The sequence below is a fragment of the Eleutherodactylus coqui genome, chromosome 11, assembly GCF_035609145.1.
Source record: "Eleutherodactylus coqui strain aEleCoq1 chromosome 11, aEleCoq1.hap1, whole genome shotgun sequence".
Classification (NCBI taxonomy): Eukaryota; Metazoa; Chordata; class Amphibia; order Anura; family Eleutherodactylidae; genus Eleutherodactylus; species Eleutherodactylus coqui.
The window spans coordinates 6,034,387-6,058,122 of record NC_089847.1 but is presented as its reverse complement, the minus strand read 5'-3'; the positions used below and the strand labels follow the sequence as shown (position 1 = coordinate 6,058,122).

General features: G+C 50.9%; 2 protein-coding genes across 5 annotated transcripts in view; both read right to left on the bottom strand.

The window, feature by feature from the left end:
- Window positions 1-4,854, bottom strand: part of KIFC3 (kinesin family member C3) — a 29,095-nt gene extending 24,241 nt beyond the window's left edge. The window contains exon 1 of the mRNA XM_066583247.1: window positions 4,737-4,854. Coding sequence (XP_066439344.1) covers window positions 4,737-4,772 — 36 coding nt within the window. The 5' untranslated portion in view covers window positions 4,773-4,854. The remainder of the gene's footprint in view (window positions 1-4,736) is intronic.
- An 11,789-nt stretch (window positions 4,855-16,643) lies between these two features.
- Window positions 16,644-23,736, bottom strand: part of CNGB1 (cyclic nucleotide gated channel subunit beta 1) — a 48,397-nt gene continuing 41,304 nt past the window's right edge. For all 4 annotated transcript variants that reach the window (XM_066582534.1, XM_066582535.1, XM_066582536.1 and 1 more), the window contains 4 exons: window positions 23,509-23,627; window positions 20,382-20,528; window positions 19,397-19,589; window positions 16,644-17,558 (listed from right to left, as the gene is read on the bottom strand). In XM_066582534.1, coding sequence (XP_066438631.1) covers window positions 17,355-17,558; window positions 19,397-19,589; window positions 20,382-20,528; window positions 23,509-23,627 — 663 coding nt within the window. In that variant the 3' untranslated portion in view covers window positions 16,644-17,354. The remainder of the gene's footprint in view (window positions 17,559-19,396; window positions 19,590-20,381; window positions 20,529-23,508; window positions 23,628-23,736) is intronic.

The following is a 23,736-nucleotide window of genomic DNA, read 5'->3' as shown; positions in this document are numbered from 1 at the left end:
GAAGAAAGAGAGAGGAAGAGGCAGAGGAAGAAAGAGAGAGGAAGAGGCAGAGGAAGAAAGAGAGAGAGGGAGAGGCAGAGGAAGAAAGAGAGAGAGGAAGAGGCAGAGGAAAAAAGAGAGAAGAAGAGGCAGAGGAAAAAAGAGAGAGAGAGAGGAAGAGACAGAGGAATATGAGACAGGAAGAAAAAGACAGAGGAAGAGAGAGAGAGGAAGAGGCAGAGGAAAAAAGAGAGGAAGAGACAGAGGAAGATGAGACAGGAAGAAAGAGACAGAGGAAGAAAGAGACAGGAAGAAAGAGACAGAGGAAGAGGCAGAGGAAGAAAGAGAAAGGAAGAGACAGAGGAAGAAAGAGAGAGAGGAAGAGACAGAGGAAGAAAGAGAGAGAGGAAGAGACAGAGGAAGAAAGAGAGAGAGGAAGAGACAGAGGAAGAAAGAGAGAGAGGAAGAGACAGAGGAAGAAAGAGAGAGAGGCAGAGGAAGAAAGAGAGAAAGAGGAAGAGGCAGAGGAAGAAAGAGATAGTAAGAGACAGAGGAAGAGACAGCAAGGCTTCCTACACATGGCCAAGCCGATATCGCGCTCATGAAGGTGCGATGTCCCCGCGGATGCACGGCGTTTCCCCCATCACTGGAGTGCAGCAGCGACCCTCCTGCGAGGCCTTCAGCCGGTCGGGGATCGGTAAGTGTCTCCGATTGTTTTCGGCGGTAAACCCCGCGCCGCTCGCTGTGACTTCCTGACTTATTAGAAACAATGAGCGACGCGTAGCGAGGAACGCGAAAATATAGAGCATACCGCCATATGGCTCCATTCAGAAGAATGCGGCTCATACGTCTGCGGCTCATATCACACTAATCTCACCGGCGGCATGAAAGCGAGAGAAAGAGGAGAGACGAAAGCAAAAGAGACAGAGATGGGGAAAGCAAGAGGTGAGGAGAGAGTGGGGGGGGGGGAGATGAAGAGAGAGGAAGAGATGGGGAAAGACTGAAAGAAAGGGAAGAAGAGACAGAGGGAGAGAGAGAACAAATAATAGTGACTGCAGCTCTGGATGTAATTGGAGTATAAAACACAATATAAGCACAGAAAAGTGGCTGCAGCGCTGGATGTGACTGGGGTATAAGACGTGATAGCAGAATAGAGACTGCAGCTCTGGATGTAATTGGAGCACAAGACATGATGTAACAGCAGAAAAGTGACTGCAGCTCTGGATGTGACTGGAGTACAACAGCTTATCTAGCAGCAGAATAGTGTTTGCAGCTCTGGATGTAATTGGATATAAGACTTCATATAATAGCAGAATAGTGTCTGCAGCTTTGGATATAATTGGAGTATAAGACATGATGTAATCACAGAAAAGTGGATGCAGCTCTGGATGTGACTGGAGTAAAATACATGATGTGATAAAACGGTGACTGCAGCTTTCGATGTGACTGGAGCATAAGATATGATGTGATAGCAGAATAGTGACTGCAGCTCTGGATGTAATTGGAGTATGAAACATGACGTAAGCACAGAAAAGTGGATAGAGATCTTCATGTGACTGGAGTATAAGACATGATGTAAGCACAGAAAAGTTGATGCAGCTCTGGATGTGACTGAAGAATAAGACATGATGTGATAGCAGAATAGTGACTGCAGCTCTGGCTGTAATCAAAGTATGAAACATGACGTAAGCACAGAAAAGTGGATGCAGATCAGAATGTGACTAGAGTATAAGACATGATGTAACAGCAGAATAGTGACTGCAGCTCTGGGTGCGATTAGAGCATAAGACATGATGTAATAGCAGAATAGTGACTGCAGCTCTGGATGTAATTGGAGCATAAGACATGATGTAATAGCAGAATTGTGACTGCAGCTCTGGATGTAATTGGAGCATAAGACATGATGTTATAGCAGAATAGTGACTGCAGCTTTGGATGTGACTGGAGTATAACAGCTTATGTAAGAGCAGAATAGTGACTGCAGCTCTGGATGTAATTGGAGTATGGAACATGAAGTAAGCACAGAAAAGTGGATGCAGATCTGGATGTGACTGAAGTATAAGACATGATGTAACAGCAAAATAGTGACTGCAGCTCTGGGTGTGATTAGAGTGTAAGACATGATGTAACAACAGAATAGTGATTGCAGCTCTGGATGTAATTGGAGCAGAAGACATGATGTAATAGCAGAATAGTGAGTGCAGCTCTGGATGTGACTGGAGTATAACAGCTTATCTAGGAGCAGAATAGTGATTGCAGCTCTGGATGTAATTGGATATAAGACATGATATAATAGCAGAATAGTGTCTGCAGCTTTGGATATAATTGGAGTATAAGACATGATGTAAGCACAGAAAAGTGAATGCTGCACTGGATGTGACTGGAGTATACGACATGTTGTGATAAAACAGTGACTGCAGCTGTGGATGTGACTGGAGCATAAGACATGATGTAAGAGCAGAATAGTGACTGCAGCTCTGGATGTGACTGGAGTATAAGACATGATGTAATAGCAGAATAGTGACTGCAGCTGTGGATGTAATTGGAGCATAAGACATGATGTAAGAGCAGAATAGTGACTGCAGCTCTGGATGTAATTGGAGCATAAGACATGATGTAATAGCAGAATAGTGACTGCAGCTCTGAATGTGACTGGAATACAACAGTTCATGTAAGAGCAGAATAGTGACTGCAGCTCTGGATGTAACTGGAGTATACTACAGAATTTAAATAAAGCAGAGGATGTGTAGGGGGGTCGTTTTTTCCTGACTTGTATCCTTTTTACTGACACATTAGTGGTGGTGACATTTTCCGAAAGTCGCACATGTGTAGTCTTTGTAGGGGTGTGTACTCACAGGTCCTAACGAGTCCTCACACCCAGACGCTGGAATACATGCAGCGTCCTTCTCAGGACGCCCGTGCTGATAACAAGTGAGAACATGGAGGATCTCTGGACACGGCTGAGACACGGGACCTAAGGGGACAGCAGCGCTAGACACGGCCATCACACACAATGTATCACTCTCATCATCCCTGACCCCAGGAGCTCACAATCTAATCTCCCTCTCTTTTATGATGCAGGGTGCATGGACCAATCACAGCTCCACCAGACTGCGGCCGCATACTCTTGTATCCTGTGATTGGCTGAGGGAAGGTCAGGTGACAGTCTGTCCAACTCTGATCACACGACTCCCACAAGAGATCTGGCGCTAGATGATGGCGGTCACGTCCCGCCGCTATGTGTGTAATGCATGCACAGCGTCTGCAGACAAAGCGGCCTCTCACCTGCATTGTAACCCCCGACCTCACACAAGATGGCGGCGGCGGCGGCGCTTTCCTTCTTCCCTCCATGAAGTGTCCGCTGACGTGAGGATTTAGTGTCCTCTGGTCTCTCAGAAGGTTCTGGAAGGCAGTAACGAGGAAGGAGCACAGGACATCCATCCTGCGTCCAGCTCCCCGCTGTCCTGAACGATGACGGGATCCGTCCGCACGAGATGACGCAGGTGACCTGATTATAGGATTCAGCTGTGTCCCCTGAGTAATCCTGGCAGCCATTAATCCTCGTCTCTCCTGGAGCCATCTGTCCCCTCTAAGAGGATCGAGGGCCGAGCATCGCGGATCTGACGGCACACTATGGAGGTGCGAGGGGCTGAACACGCGGCCAGCGGTTGGATCTAGCGCAGTGAGACGCGCAACAACCGACTTTCCAAACCGCTATAGTCTGTTTCACGAAGAGAATGCGGCCGATGGCGTGGAGTGTATCGCTCCGCCGTTTGTGGTTGGGGTGGCCACGTGGCCGTCGCTGTAGGCCGGAGGGGAGGTTTGGCTATCCAGTCGCTCCAATACACAACCACAGATGGCGGAGTGATACAGTCAACGCCGCCGCTATCAGCTGGGGACAGACTATATATTCTGTGCGCTGCCAAATCAGTGGAATCGGGCAGAACTCACTACTGATATAAAAAGTACAGGAGGTCCGCCCCCTGGGCAAGAGGACCCCACCCCCGCTGTGTGATAGCAGGACGGCCCCCGCTGTGTGATAGGACAGCCCCCCCCCCCCTGTGTGATGGGCAAGAGGACCCCGCCCCCACTGTGGGATAGCAGGACGGCCCCCGCTGTGTGATGGGCAAGAGGACCCCACCCCCACTGTGTGATAGCAGGACGGCCCCTGCTGTGGGATGGGCAAGAGGACCCCGCCCCCACTGTGGGATAGCAGGACAGCCCCCGCTGTGGGATGGGCAAGAGGACCCCACCCCCACTGTGTGATAGCAGGACAGCCCCTGCTGTGTGATGGGCAAGAGGACCCCGCCCACACTGTGGGATAGCAGGACGGCCCCCCGCTGTGTGGTAGGATGGCCCCCCGCTGTGTGGTAGGATGGCCCCCCGCTGTGAGACGGGCAGGACGGCCCCCCGCTGTGAGACAGGCAGGGGGACAGACCTACCGCTGTGAGACGGGCAGGGGGACAGACCCCACGCTGTGAGACGGGCAGGGGGACAGACCCCCCGCTGTGTCACGGGCAGGGGGACCGCCCCCGCTGTGTGACGGGCAGGGGGACCGCCCCCGCTGTGTGATATGTAGAAGGACATTGCATTTTCTGGTATTCTTCCTTTCTCACATTAGACTTCCTGTTCTAAAAGCCGCAACTGCATGAAACATTGTACCAAATCCCAGGTCGGGTTTTAACCTCCCACCAGAATATCGGATGAAGCTGCGCTGGGACAGACATGGCTGCTGCTGCCTTCTAGGGGGCACTTACTTTTCCTGTGTTCTGTGAATTCTCCTTATGAGACATCGCTCAGTGTGACAGATCTGCAATCGGCGCTGCCAGAGGGGTGTGAATACTTATCACTGCAGGTAGATACTGCCGTCTGATCCTCGTCACTCAGAATGCGGATCTGCAGGTTCCTGCGATGACGAGAGTGCAGCCACAGTGAAAGAATCCAACACATCAGCGTCTCACCCGAGGACCCGGCCCATACAAGCTTCCTGACACGGACGGATGCGTACAGAAACCGTAAAGTCCGCAGCGTTTTCACTTCATTTTTGTGTGTATTTAGTGCAAATTTGGTCCTTCTTGCGATTTTTTTGCGCTCTTATCCACTGTGTATTTTTAATGCTGCCATAGACTTGCATGGGCGATTTTGGCCAGCAATATGTTTGAACGCCCCAACGCAAGTCAACAGGGTTCATGCGGTCCGCCATATATATGTGAATGAGCCCCCCCATGTCTCCTGTCTTATGTACACTCCGGCCAGAAGAAGTTGTCGTTCTGCTGCAGACCCCGGCATGCGGCTCCATCTCAGGCAGATCTGTAGATGATGAGAGTTGGGGGGATTAGATGAACGGTCACCAGAGACCCTAAAAGTGGTTCCCCCTTGTCCTATAAGAGGCTCTCGGAGGTTCCTTGTGTGTAGTGACCTCTTCTTCTGCTTGTGGAGCTTGTTGGCCACCAGACGCCTCTACGACGCAGAGAAGAGATTTCACCCGTTACTAGAGGGGGGCGCATTATTGGGATGGGAGAAGTACAGTGACCGAGGAGCAATCCACAGACTAGGAGACAGCGGGGTAGAGTCTGGGCCTGGTCACGGTGGCTCCACCGTCTCCCACCCGGAGGGTAACCGGTGACATGTCCAAGAGCAGGTTAATAAAGGGCAACCCAAATATTGGATTACCTTTGGTTCTGTTTTGTGTCGTGACGCCATTGTTTCTTCCACAGCGAAGCATCCCTGGATGACGGAGTAAATCCACACACACGCGGGAACTGTTTAAGACACGGCCGGCGGAAACGGCCGGGCGACCGGTCATTATACTTAACTTCAGAAACAGTTCAGCAGCTTCTTGACAAGTGATGTGACCGGGAGGATTCACGGGACGTCAGAGTTATCTGCAGGGCCCGGTACCAAACTTATCCCTCTCTATGTCTCTACCGGTTCACATTCACGGATGGGGACACGCTGCAGAACTTCTGGGAGTTGTAGTCCCCACACTCACTAGGCCATCCTCTCGCCCTCCTCCATTCTGTGTCTGTGAGTTGAAGGTGCCCACAGACAGCCGCCTTGCACTCCTCTCTGACAGGACTGAAACAGACTCTCCTCTCACAGCTTGCAAACATATATCAAGCATCATCACATCATGGACAAAAAGATACAAAACCAGACAGTCATCCCACCTACCAGACACTTAACTCTTTCAGTGCTGCAGCTATGCAATGCACATCAATCTTGCAGCATGAAAGACACTGACAACACAATATTGAGCATACACGCCATTCAGGAGGGGCCCCGTTGTATTGGGCCACTACAGAAGCTGGATGGTCGTATCGATGAATTGTCCCCCACCGGCTGTTCTGACCACACTGTTAGGGGGTGTTGGGACCAGTGGATGGGGGCACACAAGGTGACCAGGCTCAGGACCCCCCTACAGACCACCAAGAGAGAAGACCGTCTGATCGTCTGAAAAACACCAGCAGCTCCAACTCTTTCATTGTCCGCCATCCATGCTTCATGCTCGTCGTATCACATCTTGTATCCAAGCTAGAGGCGGTACAACAGGGTAATAGTGCCTCCATGCCCATCCATATCACATCTTGTATCCAAGCTAGAGGCGGTACAACAGCGTACTAGAGCCTTAATGCCCCCATATCACTTCATGTATCCAAGCTAGAGGTGGTACAACAGGGTATTAGAGCCTCCATGCCACTTGTATCACATCTTGTATCCAAGCTAGAGGCGGTACAACAGGATACTAGAGCCTCCATGCCCGCCTGTATCACATCTTGTATCCAAGCTAGAGGTGGTACAACAGGATACTAGAGCCTCCATGCCCGCCTGTATCACATCTTGTATCCAAGCTAGAAGCGGTATAACAGGGTACTAGAGCCTCCATGCCCGCCTGTATCACATCTTGTATCCAAGCTAGAGGTGGTACAACAGGATACTAGAGCCTCCATGCCCGCCTGTATCACATCTTGTATCCAAGCTAGAAGCGGTATAACAGGGTACTAGAGCCTCCATGCCCGCCTGTATCACATCTTGTATCCAAGCTAGAGGTGGTACAACAGGATACTAGAGCCTCCATGCCCGCCTGTATCACATCTTGTATCCAAGCTAGAAGCGGTATAACAGGGTACTAGAGCCTCCATGCCCGCCTGTATCACATCTTGTATCCAAGCTAGAGGTGGTATAACAGGGTACTAGAGCCTCCCTACCAGGGATCGGTTCTCCACAATATATTCTCCTTTTGCTCTGATGCTGCGATCACTCACATCAATGTTACAATCACACAGAGAGTTTCATCCCTCCGACAACTTCTAGGGAAGGGATGTTACTGACAATGAGTGTATCATACAGAGCTTTGTCCTGGTATCGTATACAACACAGACACATACACTGTCATTGTCACTATTCAAGATTCCATACGATGCAGGAAATGTGATAAAGCTGTGGGTGAGAAAAGGAAACGGTGCAGCTGATATAATCAGAAGACCGCAGACAGAACATGAAGGAACGAAACCACGGACGTTCTCATCCGTCCCACGCAGAAGGCAGCCCAGAGCAAAGAAAGTGCCACTCTGCACTTTTCTATCTCCCTATAAGCCCAGAACAGGCGGAGTGGTACGGCATAGTGTATACATATACACAAACCCACACACATATATACACATATACATATAAGAAGTGTGCCCACCATGAACCCTGGTACAAGTGTCAGTAAGAAGTGTGCCCACCATGAGCCCTGGTATAGTTATCAGTAAAAAGTGCGCCACCATGAGCCCAGATAATGGTATCTGTAAGAAGGGCACCCACCATGAGCCCGCGTACAAGTGTGAGTAAGAAGTGTGCCCAAGAGTCTTGATACTGGTGTCAGTAAAAAAGTGCGCCCACCATGAGCCCCGGTACAAGTGTCAGTAAGAAGTGTACCCACCATGAGCCTTGATACTGGTGTCTGTAAGAAGTGTGCCCACCATGTGCCCTGGTATAGGTGTCAATAAGAGGTGTACCCACCATGAGCCCCGGTACAGGTGTCAGTAAGAAGTGTACCCACCATGAGCCTTGATACTGGTGTCTGTAAGAAGTGTGCCCACCATGTGCCCTGGTATAGGTGTCAATAAGAGGTGTACCCACCATGAGCCCCGGTACAAGTGTCAGTAAGAAGTGTGCCCATCATGAGCCTTGATACTGGTGTCTGTAAGAAGTGTGCCCCCACCATGAGCCCCAGTATAGGTGTCAGTAAGAAGTGTGCCCCATATGAGCCACCATATTGGTGTCACTAAGAAGTGTGCTCACCATGCGCCTGGTACAGGTGTCAGTAAGAAGTGTGCCCACCATGAGCCCAGGTACAGGTGTCAGTAAGAAGTGTACCCACCATGAGCCTTGATACTGGTGTCTGTAAGAAGTGTGCCCACCATGAGCCCAAGTACAGGTGTCTGTAAGAGGTTTGCCCACCATGAGCCCTGGTATAGGTGTCAATAAGAGGTGCACCCACCATGGTACCTGGTACCTGCATTGTTGTACTATAAGCACAGATACAAATATCAGTAAGAAGTGTGCCCACTATGACCCCCGGTACAAGTGTCAGTAAGAAGTGTGCCCACCATGAGCCCCAGTATAGGTGTCAGTAAGAAGTGTGCTCACCATGACCCCTGTACAGGTGTCAGTAAGAAGTGTGCTCACCATGAACCCCAGTACAGGTGTTAGTTAAAAGTGCGCCCAACAAAAGCCCCGGAACAAGTGTCAGTAAGAAGTGTGCCCACCATGACCCCCGGTACAGGTGTCAGTAAGAAGTATGCCCACCATGAGCCACGATACGGGTGTCAGTAAGAAATGTGCCCACCATGAGCACTGGTACAAGTCACAGTAAGAAGTGTACCCACCACGAGCCTTGATACTGGTGTCTGTAAGAAGTGTGCCCACCGTAAGCCCTGGTAAAGGTGTCAGTAAGAAGTGTGACCGCCATGAGCCCCAGTATAGGTGTCAGTAAGAAGTGTGCCCCCCATGAGCCCCAATATTGGTGTCACTAAGAAGTGTGTTCACCATGCGCCCCAGTAGAGGTGTTAGTAAGAAGTACACCCACCGAAAGCCCCTAGACAAGTGTCAGTAAGAAGTGTGCCCACCATGAGCCACGATACTGGTGTAAGTAAGAAGTGTGCCCACCATGAGGCCCAGTAGAGGTGTCAGTAAGAAGTGTGCCCACTATGAGCCCCGGTAAAGGTGTCAGTAAGAGGTGTACCCACCATAAGCACTGATATGGGTGCCAGTTTGAAGTGACCCCACCATGTACACCATGCTGTCAGTGTGCCCACCATGAGCTCTGGTATAAGTGTCAGTAAGTAGTGTGCCCAACATGAGCCCTGATACTGGTGTTAATAAGAAGTGTGCCCACTATGAGCCTCAATACAGGTGTCAGTAAGACGTGTGCCCACCATGAGCCCTGATACTGGTGTCAATAAGAAGTGTGCCCACCAAGAGCCCCGATACAAGTGTCATTAAGAAGTGTGCCCACCATGAGCCCTGATACTGGTGTCAGTAAGAAGTGTGCCCACCATGAGCCCTGGTAGAGGTGTCAGTAAGAAGTGTGCCCACCATGAGCCCTGGTAGAGGTGTCAGTAAGTAGTGTGCCCACCATGAGCCCCGGTAGAGGTGTCAGTAAGAAGTGTGCCCACCATGAGTCCCAGTAATAATAATAAAATAATAATAGTGGTATTTGTATAGCGCCAACTTATTACGCAGCGCTTTCAGGTAATTATTACTTAATTACCCCCCACCAAGTTGGGTTCTCATTTTACCGACCTCGGAAGGATGGAAGGCTGAGTCAACCTTGAGCCGGCTACCTGACGCATGTGGGGATCGAACTTGCAACCTCCAGGTCGTAGGCAAGAGCTTACACTCTGCACCACACGAGGCTCATGTGGTAGAGGTGTAGAGGTGTCAGTAAGAAGTGTGCCCACTATGATCCCCGATACAGGTGTCAGTAAGAAGTGTACCCACCATATGCACTGATATGCGTGTCAGTTTGAAGTGACCCCACCATGTACCCCATGCTGTTGTCTGTGTGCCCACCATGAGCTCTGGTATTCATGTCAGTAAAAAGTGTGCCCACCATGAGCCCTGATACTGGTGTCAGTAGGAAGTGTGCCCACCATGAGCCCTGGTACAGGTGTCAGTATGAAGTGTGCCCACCATGAGCCCCGATACAAGTGTCAGTAAGAAGTGTGCCCACCATGAGCCCCGATACAAGTGTCAGTAAGAAGTGTGCCCACCAGGAGCCCTGATACTGGTGTCAGTAAGAAGTGTGCCCACCAGGAGCCCTGATACTGGTGTCAGTAAGAAGTGTGCCCACCATAAACCCTGATACTGGTGTCAGTAAGAAGTGTGCCCACCATGAGCCCTGGTAGAGGTGTCAGTAAGAAGTGTGCCCATCATGAGCCCTGGTAGAGGTGTCAGTAAGTAGTGTGCCCACCATGAGCCCCGGTAGAGGTGTCAGTAAGAAGTGTGCCCACCATGAGCCCCGGTAGAGGTGTCAGTAAGAAGTGTGCCCACTATGACCCCCGATACAGGTGTCAGTAAGAAGTGTACCCACCATATGCACTGATATGCGTGTCAGTATGAAGTGACCCCACCATGTACTCCATGCTGTTGTCAGTGTGCCCACCATGAGCTCTGGTATTAGTGTCAGTAAGAAGTGTGCCCACCATGAGCCCCAGTACAAGTGTCAGTAAGAAGTGTGCCCACCATGAGCCCCAGTAGAGGTGTCGGTAAAAAGTGTGCCCACTATGACCCCCGGTACAGGTGTCACACTATGTGGCCCTATAGACTCAGAGAGCCTTTTTATAGGTCAAGGGTGGAACTATGTTTAGGACCTGAGATGGCAAGATTGTTCATCTAGTTACCACAACTCTCATCATTTGCATATCTGCCTGGAATGGAACCGCATGCCGAGTTTTGAAGTACAAATAAGAAAGATGGAAAAATACCTTTACGGCGCCATCTATTGGATGGCAGCATTCCTGCACTTATAACGAGTCTCAACAATGATTGGGAATATGAAACCAAGCCAGAAGACCAGCACAGACAGACTGTTCCCGGGTGATTACCTCTCCACAGTGTGCAGCAGGCTTCTGGCTTAGTCTGTGAGGGGCCTATATGCAGGTCAGAAGTGGCGTTGGGTCTCCTAAAGGAGTTTTGCAGTAAAACGACAACCTCTTCTGTAGAGCTGTACTGTGAGCCCATATATCCCACGGACCCCCGTCATGTAGAGCCGTACTGTGAGCCCCCATATATCCCACAGACCCCGGTCATGTAGAGCCGTACTGTGAGCCCATATATACCACGGACCCCCGTCATGTAGAGCCGTACTGTGAGCCTCCATATATTCCACAGACCCCCGTCATGTAGAGCCGTACTGTGAGCCCCCATATATCCCACAGACCCCCCCGTCATGTAGAGCCGTACTGTGAGCCCCCATATATCCCTCGAACCCCCCGTCATGTAGAGCCGTACTGTGAGCCCATATATCCCTCGGACCCCCGGGGGATATATGGGGGCTCACAGTACGGCTCTACATGACGGGGGTCTGTGGGATATACGGGGGCTCACAGTACGACTCTACATGACGGGGGTCTGTGGGATATACGGGGGCTCACAGTACGGCTCTACATGACGGGGGTCTGTGGGATATACGGGGGCTCACAGTACGGCTCTACATGACGGGGGTCTGTGGGATATATGGGGGCTCACAGTACGGCTCTACATGACGGGGGGGGGGGGGGTCCTGTGGGATATATGGGGGCTCACAGTACGGCTCTACATGACGGGGGTCTGTGGGATATATGGGGACTCACAGTACGGCTCTACATGACGGGGGGGGGTCTGTGGGATATATGGCGGGTCACAGTACAGCTCTACATGACGGGGGTCTGTGGGATATATGGGGGCTCACAGTACGGCTCTACATGACGGGGGTCTGTGGGATATATGGGGGCTCACAATACAGCTCTACATAACGGGGGTCTGTGGGATATATGGGGCTCACAGTACGGCTCTACATGACGGGGGTCTGTGGGATATATGGGGGCTCACAATACAGCTCTACATAACGGTGGTCCATGGGATATATGGGGGCCCACAGTACGGCTCTACATGACGGGGGTCTGTCGGATATACGGGGGCTCACAGTACGACTCTACATGACGGGGGTCTGTGGGATATACGGGGGCTCACAGTACGGCTCTACATGACGGGGGGGGGTCCGAGGGATATATGGGGGCTCACAGTACGGCTCTACATGACGGGGGTCTGTGGGATATATGGGGGCTCACAGTACGGCTCTACATGACGGGGGTCTGTGGGATATATGGGGGCTCACAGTACGGCTCTACATGACGGGGGTCTGTGGGATATATGGGGGCTCACAATACAGCTCTACATAACGGGGGTCTGTGGGATATATGGGGCTCACAGTACGGCTCTACATGACGGGGGTCTGTGGGATATATGGGGCTCACAGTACGGCTCTACATGACGGGGGTCTGTGGGATATATGGGGCTCACAGTACGGCTCTACATGACGGGGGTCTGTGGGATATATGGCGGGTCACAGTACAGCTCTACATGACGGGGGTCTGTGGGATATATGGGGGCTCACAGTACGACTCTACATGACGGGGGTCTGTGGGATATATGGGGGCTCACAGTACGGCTCTACATGACGGGGGTCTGTGGGATATATGGGGGCTCACAATACAGCTCTACATGACAGGGGTCCGTGGGATATATGGGGGCTCACAGTACGGCTCTACATGACGGGGGTCTGTGGGATATATGGGGGCTCACAGTACGGCTCTACATGACAGGGGTATGTGGGATATATGGGGGCTCACAGTACGGCTCTACATGACGGGGGTCTGTGGGATATATGGGGGCTCACAGTACAGCTCTACATGACGGGGGTCTGTGGGATATATGGGGGCTCACAATACAGCTCTACATAACGGGGGTCTGTGGGATATATGGGGGCTCACAGTACGGCTCTACATGACGGGGGGGGGGGGGGGGGGTCTGTGGGATATATGGGGGCTCACAGTACGGCTCCATTTTTTTGTGATAAATCAGGCCTCGCCTAATTTCACCTCCGCCACGAATAACTTGTCTTCCCACTGATCACATGACACGTGCCGCGCGGACGCTGAGAGCTTGCCATGTGCTGATATCTGTCGCAGATTGCAGCCCAATGTAGTGAGGTGAAACCGGCGGCGAGTCCGTGTCATGCAAATCCCCCAGCGGTTTCACCATATTTGGACTTATTTGGACTTACCTTTAAATTGTCCATCCTCGTATACACCGCGACCCTTATCGGATATCAGTTGTGGAGAGACATGACTGCAAGTTGGTTGGTACAGTCACCATGGCAACTGTATAATGGCCACCAAGTGTTCTACGCAGAAACTATGAAAAAGGGACCGAAGGTCAAAAAGCTCTGGGCATCGTGTGCCATCCTGCGTGCAGTGGCATCTGCATACCTCATGGCAGATCTGGCAGGGATATACACCTAGAGGAAAGATTTTGGTAACACTACAATTCCCAGCATGCCCTGAAGGTCTCTACCTGTTGCATGCTCAGAGTTATAAGTTATCACTAGCATTGGCCTGTTCCAGCCCAGCTTCACTTCAGGAGGAAGGTGGCATAGCAGGCAGTGACCGATAGGGGGCATGACAGGCAGCAGACTGCCCAGGGCAGTGCCTGAAAACCTGGGACAGCTGGTAGCTGGGATATGCACCACATGATGGCGCTCTACCCTTAGTTTGCATTTGGTAGGGTCCATTCTGAAAACCAACATCTCATGGGGTAGATGGGCCTTATTACTGCTCTCAGCTCACTCTGGTGTTGTGGTGTGTTGGTATACAGCGCCACCCAGTGGCCGGTAACATAACTTCATCCTGGAAATCGGAAAGATCGTGGTGAGAATAGATCCATAAAGCCGCATGCGTTCACAAAACGCTGAGTTCGAAATCACGGCATTTTACTGCGATTTCGAGCTGCGTTTTTTTTAACGCATTGTGCAGCGTTTTTTAATGTACCCCATCATTAGGATGGGTGATTAGGTGCGTTAAAAAGCTCTAAAACATGCAAAAATAGAGCAGGCAGCGCTACAAAATAACTGCGTTAGAAATGCCGTGTTCGAGCGCAGGACTGTGAACCGCCCTGGAATCGATGGGAGAGCTGTACCGCGGTAAAGGGGCTGTCTGAGAGTGGCTTAAACCCCTGAAAAACCAGATTATGGCTTTCTAAACTCTATTCTCCTATGACATCAGCAGCCACAACCACCACTTCTGCAGCCCATAGAGCCACAACCATCACTTCTGCAACCCTTACAGCCACAATCACTTCTCCTGCAGCCCTTACAGCCACCACCACTCCTCCTGCAGCCCTTACAGCCACCACCACTCCTCCTGCAGCCCTTACAGCCACAATCACCACTTCTGCAGCCCTTACAGCCACAATCACCACTTCTGCAGCCCTTACAGCCACAACCACTCCTCCTGCAGCCCTTACAGCCACAACCACCACTTCTGCAGCCCTTACAGCCACAACCACCACTTCTGCAGCCCTTATAGCCACAACCACTCCTCCTGCGGCCCTTATAGCCATAACCACTCCTCCTCCGGCCCTTACAGCCACAACCACTCCTTTTGCAGCCCGTACAGTCACAAACCACTCTTCCTGCAGCCCTTACAGCCACAAACACTTCTCCTGCAGCCCTTACAGCCACAACCACCACTTCTGCGGCCCTTACAGCCACAACCACCACTTCTGCGGCCCTTACAGCCACAACCACTCCTCCTGCAGCCCTTACAGCCACAACCAATCCTTCTGCAGCCCTTACAGTCACAACCACTCTTCCTGCAGCCCTTACAGCCACAACCACTTCTTCTGCAGCCCTTACAGCCACAACCACCACTTCTGCGGCCTTTACAGCCACAACCACTCCTCCTGCAGCCCTTACAGCCACAATCACTACATCTGCAGCCCTTACAGCCACATCCACTCCTCCTGCAGCCCTCACGGCCACAACCACTCCTCCTACAGCCCTCACGGCCACAACCACTCCTCCTGCAGTCCTCACGGCCACAACCACTCCTTCTGCAGCCCTTAGAGCCACAATCACTCCTCCTGAAGCCCTTACAGTCACAACCACTCCTTCTGCAGCCCGTACAGTCACAACCACTCTACCTGCAGCCCTTACAGCCACAACCACTTCTCCTGCAGCCCTTACAGCCACAACCACTCCTTCTGCAGCCCTTACAGTCACAACCACTCTACCTGCAGCCCTTACAGCCACAAAGTTCTCCTGCAGCCCTTACAGCCACAAACAGTTCTCCTGCAGCCCTTACAGCCACAACCACCACTTCTGCGGCCTTTACAGCCACAACCACTCCTCCTGCAGCCCTTACAGCCATAACCACTCCTCCTGCAGCCCTCACGGCCACAACCACTCCTCCTGCAGCCCTTACAGCCACAATTACCACTTCTGTAGCCCTTAGGGCGAGCACCCACTGGCGTTTGCGTTTTCCGCGGGAAAAAAACGCAGCGTTTTCGCCGCGTTCCCCGCGTTTTTCCGCCCGTTTTCCGCGGCGTTTTTCGCGGCGTTTTCGCGGCGTTTTCGCGGCTTTTCCATTAATTTCCATGGAGAAAAATAAGGACACATATGCAACTGACAGCTCCTATGTTAAAAACGCAAACGCAATGCAAAAAAAACGCCAGTGGACAGGAACACATGTTATCTCTATGCCTGTGCAGGAAAAACGCAAAACGCAAAACGCAAAACGCAGGTAAAAAAACGCCAGTGGGTGCTCGCCCTTACAGCCATAACCACTCCTCCTGCAGCCCTTACGGCCACAACCACCACTTCTGCAGCCCTTACAGCCACAACCACTCCTCCTGCAGCCCTTACAGCCACAACCACTCCTCCTGCAGCCCTTACAGCCACAACCACTCCTCCTGCAGCCCTTACAGCCACAACCACTCCTCCTGCAGCCCTTACAGCCCCAACTACCACTTCTGCAGCCCTTACAGCCATAACCACTCCTCCTGCGGCCCTTACAGCCACAACCACTCCTTCTGCAGCCCTTACAGCCACGACCACTCCTTCTGCAGCCCTTACAGCCACAACTACTCCTTCTGCAACCCTTACAGCCACAACAATTTCTTCTGCAGCCTCCACAACCACTCTTCCTGCAACTCCAGCTGCCCCTTTTGCAGCTTTCATGGCCTACCACCAGTCTTGCAGCTGGTGAGGAGGAATGTAGCTATGGGGGTACAGAGATAGCAGTCACAGTCAAACTCTGGGGTCTAAAAGCCTATCTGTAAATAAGAAAACACTGGTTTTATAATGTTACATAGGAGGTGAAGGCCATAGTACAGATACTGCATTGGGGCCAGGAGCGTCCAGTTACGGCAGCTATGTCCACAGGAACAGTGATGGTCACTGGGATGCAAGAGAAGATGGGGTTTTGCTTGGAAGCTGGAGGAGTAGTGGTTGTGCCCTAGTTCTTCTTGCCATGTGCAAGGCCAGTCTGTGCGCTGGCAGATGTCCTCCAAATATCCAGCAGTAGAGGCTCCCGCCTTGTCGAGCAGCACGATGATAATAAAGGCACAAGGCGCCTGGAGCATTACTTTTATTTCAAAAATAGAATTTTAGCATCTAAAATAACTCACATTCGATGTGAAACTGTGCTCTACCGCGTCCGGCGTAAAGCTGCGCTCAGCTACATCAGGAAGCAGCTGATCCAGGGAGATGTGACCGCCACCACTGCCTCAATCTCTGGATGAGCGCTACTGGCAGCGACTGTTTTCCGAGTTCATACCTCTATCTCGTATCCCTCTGCTCCCTCATGGCAGGTGGAAATCATCCCCATGACCAAAGGGCAGCGCTTGCTCTACAGAACATGATCACCTGCTCCATGTCTTCCCGCAGCTGGAGGATGTCGTGTACAGCAACCTCCAACTAACTAACTTGGAAAAATCTGGCCACGCCACCAGTCATACAGACTAGTAGGACCATCGCGTCCGCAGCCAGGTCAAGTGCTGCATCCTCCAACAGGTTTGATACAAGTCTGTTCTCTAGTCCTGGAATAGCATGGCTAGACCTGGGGGCACAACTCCACCTATAGGACACTAAGGGTAGGCTATAGGTAACCCTGCATGTTCTGATGCACATTGACTATGTGCGCCACCTCCACATGTGGAGGATTCATGTTCAAGGAACGGCCCACAATCCTCACATTGAGCCTACGGAGCTCTAAGTACTAATTGCAGATCACAAGCTTCCAGGCTGCCGCCATCTTGATCTGTGTCTCTATCCTTCTTCAGTCACACTGTCACTTGTCCTCCTCGGGGGCGGTGACCTCCACAGACAGGATCTGTTCCTCTCCCCGCGGGGATGGACTGACTCTTATACATACAGTGCTGTCTGTAGACTCTGCAACAATCTCCACGGGTTCCTCCTCCTCTGGCTTAATGGGGGGTATTGGAGAGCGTCGGTGCACAGGGGATCCTGGCGGAACGGGGCTGGTTCTTGTAGGCTGCAAGTGACACAGGTAAAGGTAGATATTCCCTCGGGATCTTAATAGCAGTCTTGTATTCAGTTATTACACTACACAGCCATCAGCCGGTCCTGAAGGACCGAACACCTGACTACTATTAAGAGGCTCTGGTCCTGTACTCCCCCCGGCCACAACCCATTCTGACTGTAAAAGTGACAGCTGTCCTCTCGACCATCAGTAGTCTCCTTTCTCCTACTATCCTCTGTACTATCAGCAGAACTGTCTCTCCTACTATCTTCTACATCACCAGTAGCCCACTCTCACCTACTATTCTTTGCACTGCCAGAAGCACCCTCTCCCCTACTGTCCTCTCCAGCATCAGTATCCCCCTCTCCCCTACTGTCCTCTCCACCATCAGTAGCACTTTCTCCTCTAATATCTTCTACAATACCACTAGACCCCTCTCCCATATTATCCTATCCACCGCCAGTAGCCCCTTTACCCCTACTATCCTTTCCACCACAGTAGTCCCTCTCTCTTACTATCTTCTACACCACCAGTAGCCCCCTCTCCCCTACTATCCTCTCTACCACCAGTAGCCCCCTTAGACCTAATATCTTCTCCACCTCAGTAGTCTCCTCTCCCCTACTATCTTCTATACCACCAATAGCCCCCTTTCCCATACTATCCTCTGCACAATAAGTAGGCCCCTCTCCCCTACTGTTCTCTACTCCACTAGTAGCCCCCTGTCTCCTACTATCCTGTACTCCACCAATAGCCCTCTCTCCTACTATCCTCTGCACCACTAGTATCCTCTTCTTCCCTATTCTCCTTTACAGCACCAGTTGCCCCTCTCCCCTACTATCCTCTCCACCACAAGTAGTCTCTTTTCCTCTACTATCCTCTCAGCCACAGAAGTCCCCTCTCCCTTACTATCCTCTACTCCACCAATAATCCTCTCTCCCCTGTTATCCTCTACTCCACCAGTAGCCCCTCTTCCCTACTATCCTCTACTCCAGCAATAGCCCTCTTCCCTATTCTCCCCTACACCACCAGTAGCCCTCTCTCCCTTACTATCCTCTACTCCACCAATAGCCCTCTCCCCTACTATCCTCTACTCGACCAGTAGCCCCTCTTCCCTACTATCCTCTACTCCAGCAATAGCCCTCTTCCCTATTCTCCCCTACACCACCAGTAGCCCTCTCTCCCTTACTATCCTCTACTCCACCAATAGCCCTCTCCCCTACTATCCTCTACTCGACCTGTAGCCCTCTCTCCATTACTATCCTCTTCTCCACCAGTAGCCCCTCTTCCCTACTATCCTCTACTCCAGCAATAGCCCTCTTCCCTATTCTCCCCTACACCACCAGTAGCCCTCTCTCCCTTACTATCCTCTACTCCACCAATAGCCCTCTCCCCTACTATCCTCTACTCGACCAGTAGCCCCTCTTCCCTACTATCCTCTACTCCAGCAATAGCCCTCTTCCCTATTCTCCCCTACACCACCAGTAGCCCTCTCTCCCTTACTATCCTCTACTCCACCAATAGCCCTCTCCCCTACTATCCTCTACTCGACCTGTAGCCCTCTCTCCATTACTATCCTCTACTCCACCAGTAGCCCCTCTTCCCTACTATTCTCTACTCCACCCATAGCCCTCTCCCCTACTATCCTCTACTCCACCAGTAGCCCTCTCCCCTACTATCCTCTGCTCGACCAGTAGCTTTCTCTCCCTTACTATCCTCTACTCCACCAGTAGCCCCTCTTCCCTACTATTCTCTACTCCACCCATAGCCCTCTCCCCTACTATCCTCTACTCCACCAATAGCCCTCTCCCCTACTATCCTCTACTCCACCAGTAGCCCTCTCTCTTTCTTACCTCTACACCAACAGATTTTTTCCGTTTTAGTTGGTGTCTTATTTTAGATAGTCCTTTGAAACCCATCCTCTCTGTGGCAAAGACAGCAGCTTTCAGCAGCTTTGGGGTCCCTGGTCTTGGTGGGATAATATGCAGGAAACCCTTCTCCTGCTGATTGTCGTCTTTTGGTTTATTGCTGTTTTTAAGCATTTTCCTGTAGCAAGAAAGCACAGATCATTAGGCACACTAATTTCTCAATGGCTGGCCAGGAGTCCTGGCCATGAGTCCCATAACTGGCACTGTCCCTCCTCCCATCTGGAACTCTCGACATCCCTCCGTCTCCATTCTAGAACTGGTGCTGTTCCTTTTCTTCCTTCTCCTACTCTCTAGGACTGGCGCTGTCCTTTTTCCTCCTCCTCTCTAGGACTGGCGGCGTCCTTTTTCCTCCTCCTCTCTAGGTCTGGCGCCATCCTTTTTCCTCCTCCTCTCTAGGTCTGGCGCCATCCTTTTTCCTCCTCCTCTCTAGGTCTGGCGCCATCCTTTTTCCTCCTCCTCTCTAGGACTGGCGCCGTCCTTTTTCCTCCTCCTCTCTAGGACTGGCGGCGTCCTTTTTCCTCCTCCTCTCTAGGTCTGGCGCCATCCTTTTTCCTCCTCCTCTCTAGGTCTGGCGCCATCCTTTTTCCTCCTCCTCTCTAGGACTGGCGCCGTCCTTTTTCCTCCTCCTCTCTAGGACTGGCGCCGTCCTTTTTCCTCCTCCTCTCTAGGTCTGGCGCCATCCTTTTTCCTCCTCCTCTCTAGGACTGGCGCCGTCCTTTTTCCTCCTCCTCTCTAGGACTGGCGCCGTCCTTTTTCCCACCTCCTCTCTAGGACTGGCATCGTCTTCTCCTCCTCCTTACTAGCGCTGGTGCCGTCCCACTTTGGCTCTCTTCAGTTGTCCTTAGGTGTTACTTGTGACTACAGTACGAGTGAATGATAGCAACTGGTAGAAGTCATTGCTTTTACTCACTTTGCTTTCCTTCGAAGAACCTTCTGAGACTCCGGGTAGTGGGTGAGGATGTCATTCAGATCCTTCTTGTCCAGGATGAACAGGTTGGTGAATCCATGAGCTACTACATTCGCTGTTCGCCTGTTTCCTCCGCCGACTGCCAGCAAACTAAAGACGCAAAACATGTAATTGCACTATTAATCTGCAACTATGGAGATCTGACCTCCCCGATGTGGACACACAGTACTTGCCTCATGGGGATCAACAACCCTGGATATCTTATTAAAGAATATGGCTAATTCAAGATCTAGAAACCCTCAGGGAAGACATAGTGACGTCCTGCAGATCCTGTCCTTCGGATTCAGGCCCGGGAGACTCTAGGAGACAACAGCTGACTACTCTCCCATATGGATGCAGTTACTTCTTACACTTACCTGATTTCTACCACCTATAGGTCATAATTCCGCCCCACTATGGATCTGGACAGAGTCATCACTAATTACGCCCCTGTCTCTGTGTGCTCTGGATTTACGCGCCTACCCACAAATCCACAGAAAACACGTGTCCGATGTCTCATCCCTCGCTGGAGTATTTATTCTCTAATATTGTTTCTTCTATCTTACCTAATCCCACTGCTCCCAACCTACAAACTAACCATTTGCACTGGTGGTCTTGAGGGGTCTACTGTATCTCTGTAACTTTATTTCAAGCCCACCAACTTTAGTCTTGCACAATTAACCCATTCTGTGCAGTCTTCCCTCGCACGTTATATTCTGCAGCACTTGTGATATAACTTGTACCTCTTCCCCATATATCCCGTGTATCATATCAGCTTATACTCCTCTCTGACTCAACCTCCTCTGTAAAGGAAACTACAATTTATGAATAATTGGGAACAAGACTAGAGATGAGCAAGCGTACTCGCTAAGGGCAAATACTCGAGCGAGTATTGCCTTTTGCGAGTACCTGCCCGCTCGTCTCAAAAGATTCGGGTGCCGGCGGGGGTAAGCGAGAGTTGCGGGAGTGAGCAGGGGAGAGCAGGGTGGAGAGAGAGAGAGATCTCTTCCCCGTTCCTCCCCGCTCTCCCCCGCCGCCCCCCGACGGCACCCGAGTCTTTTGAGACGAGCGGGCAGGTATTCGCAAAAGGCAATACTCACTCGAGTATTTGCCCTTAGCGAGTACGCTCGCTCATCTCTAAACAAGACCTTAATTTGCCCGTCACTACCCAGGCAGAAACACCACAGTACAACTATTACCAGGAGAAGTCATCCGGAGCCCCTAGATGAGACCTCCACAAAAGTCCTGCATAGAACTCATCTAGGATCCACAGAGGGGCCCGATGGAAATCCTGCCAGCAGTTACATCTAGGAGTAACAGACACAACGCTATGCGTACGGATACCATGGGGCAGGCCTGGATAAAACATCTTGAGAAACTTGGTCTTCGTCACTTTATTTAATGTTTTTCTAGGGTCCTTGTGCCTTTTTTGGCAGTTCTTGCTTGGTTAGATCATAGTGATTGTACTTTAAAGGCTAACTCTAGCGAATACATATTTTTCCATGCCTACCCCCTTAACCTGTTACACTCTGGAGGTCTCCTCCATGTATTGAAGTCACTCCCATGCAGTGCAGCCCCCCCCCCCAGTCTGATGCTTATCAGGCACCATCTTGAGAGTGAGATATTTTACTTTCACTTTCAATAATTTCCATGATGCATCAGCGCAGCATTAGTTAAGGCTATACAATGTTTGCCTGCATTACCTAAATAAGCTACAGCCCGTAAGTATACAGTCAGGAGGATGAGCTGTGATCTCCTCTACTATACCTGTGTGACAGGAGCTGTACTCTCTTTCAAGAAAGAGTGTAGATACCAGCAGCACTTCCTTGTAAATCACCTATTGGTGTGAGGAAGTCCTTGGTGCAAAGCTTAGAAGTGGGAGCCCGACTCCTGGGTTCCAAAGTCCATGTAGTCAAAATAGATCTAATGAGAGCAGCAACAAGTGGCTAAAAGTCTATGCATCATAATCGCTGCTTCTTTATTGAAACCGCATAGTAAAAGGTGGACCTTCTGCTATGTGGTTTCAATAAAGAAGCATTGATTGTGATGCACAGACTTTTAGCCACTTGTTGCTGCTCTCAGGAGCTGTACTCTCATCATCAGTAACTGTGACAGGAGTGCCCGTCTTGCCCTTTAGGCAATTTCTGTTGCAGGACCATCTAATTGCATCAGACAGACTGAGAAATTGACTAGAAAATGAACACATAACCTCAAGTACATCTGAGCTGGTCAGAACTGAGATCACATGACCATCGAAGGAGAAAGAGGAAACTTCAGAGAGAAAGAAAGAAGTAACTAAGGTAACACTAGCCATCTTAGATGTACTGGGGGGATAGGGACATAATGGATAAATAAAATAATTTCTGGAGTGGCCCTTTAGCCCCAGAGGGTGACCTGCAACTGTCTGCTATAGATCCATATTCTGCTGTATGTTCATATGATTTCTTTGGTGACTATCGTCACGTTCCACGCTTTCCCAGCACTTGGCCAGGTTGCAACTGTAAGGAGTCGCTCTACTTCTACTTCCTCAGTCTAACATTCAATGCTGGATGGAGTCTAAAACAAACCCGGACTCAGTCCTATATACCCCAAAATACAAACTGCCACCACTGACTATATCATAATATAAGGAGGTCAGATGCCCAGATTATGGTACCAAATGGATGCACATGGTACGGTGCCAAGTAGACGACTCCGCCCCCCTTTATGTTTACATTTGTTGGCAGTTCTTTACAGTCCGATGGATGCTGTTTGCAGGGCCAGGTCTATAGGCCTTGTATGCATGATCTGTTCTTTAGAGACCAAAAACCTGTTCTGCACAATAACCAATCTGTCAATGTCCATTTGATCCAGCGGGGCTCAGGCAGCTCCTACACAATATGACATCACTTATCAACATGACATCACTTATCAATATGACATCACTTATACAACTCATCCAGGACTAGACATACCACATCGGTGATGGGACACAACTGGCAACTATTGCAGCACGTGATGTAACATGCAGATTTCTGGTGAGATATGCTTATGGATACCCCCCGCGTGGGGATATCTGGCGTGATGACCAGAAGTAACTTTTCTCACTTGCCTGATTTCTCCAAATACAGACCCGGCCTTTAGGCTGACCAGCACAGTCTGTCCATCGGGGCCCCCCAAGACCTGCACCTGACCAGCTTTAATGATGTACATTTCACGTCCAATCTCCCCCTGCAAGAGAAGTCATGCATTGCAATTTGGAAAAGTCCCAGAGTCCCCCCCCCCCCCCGAGGTATTATCTAGTGATATCACAGCCCATGCAATGACATCATGTAAGATT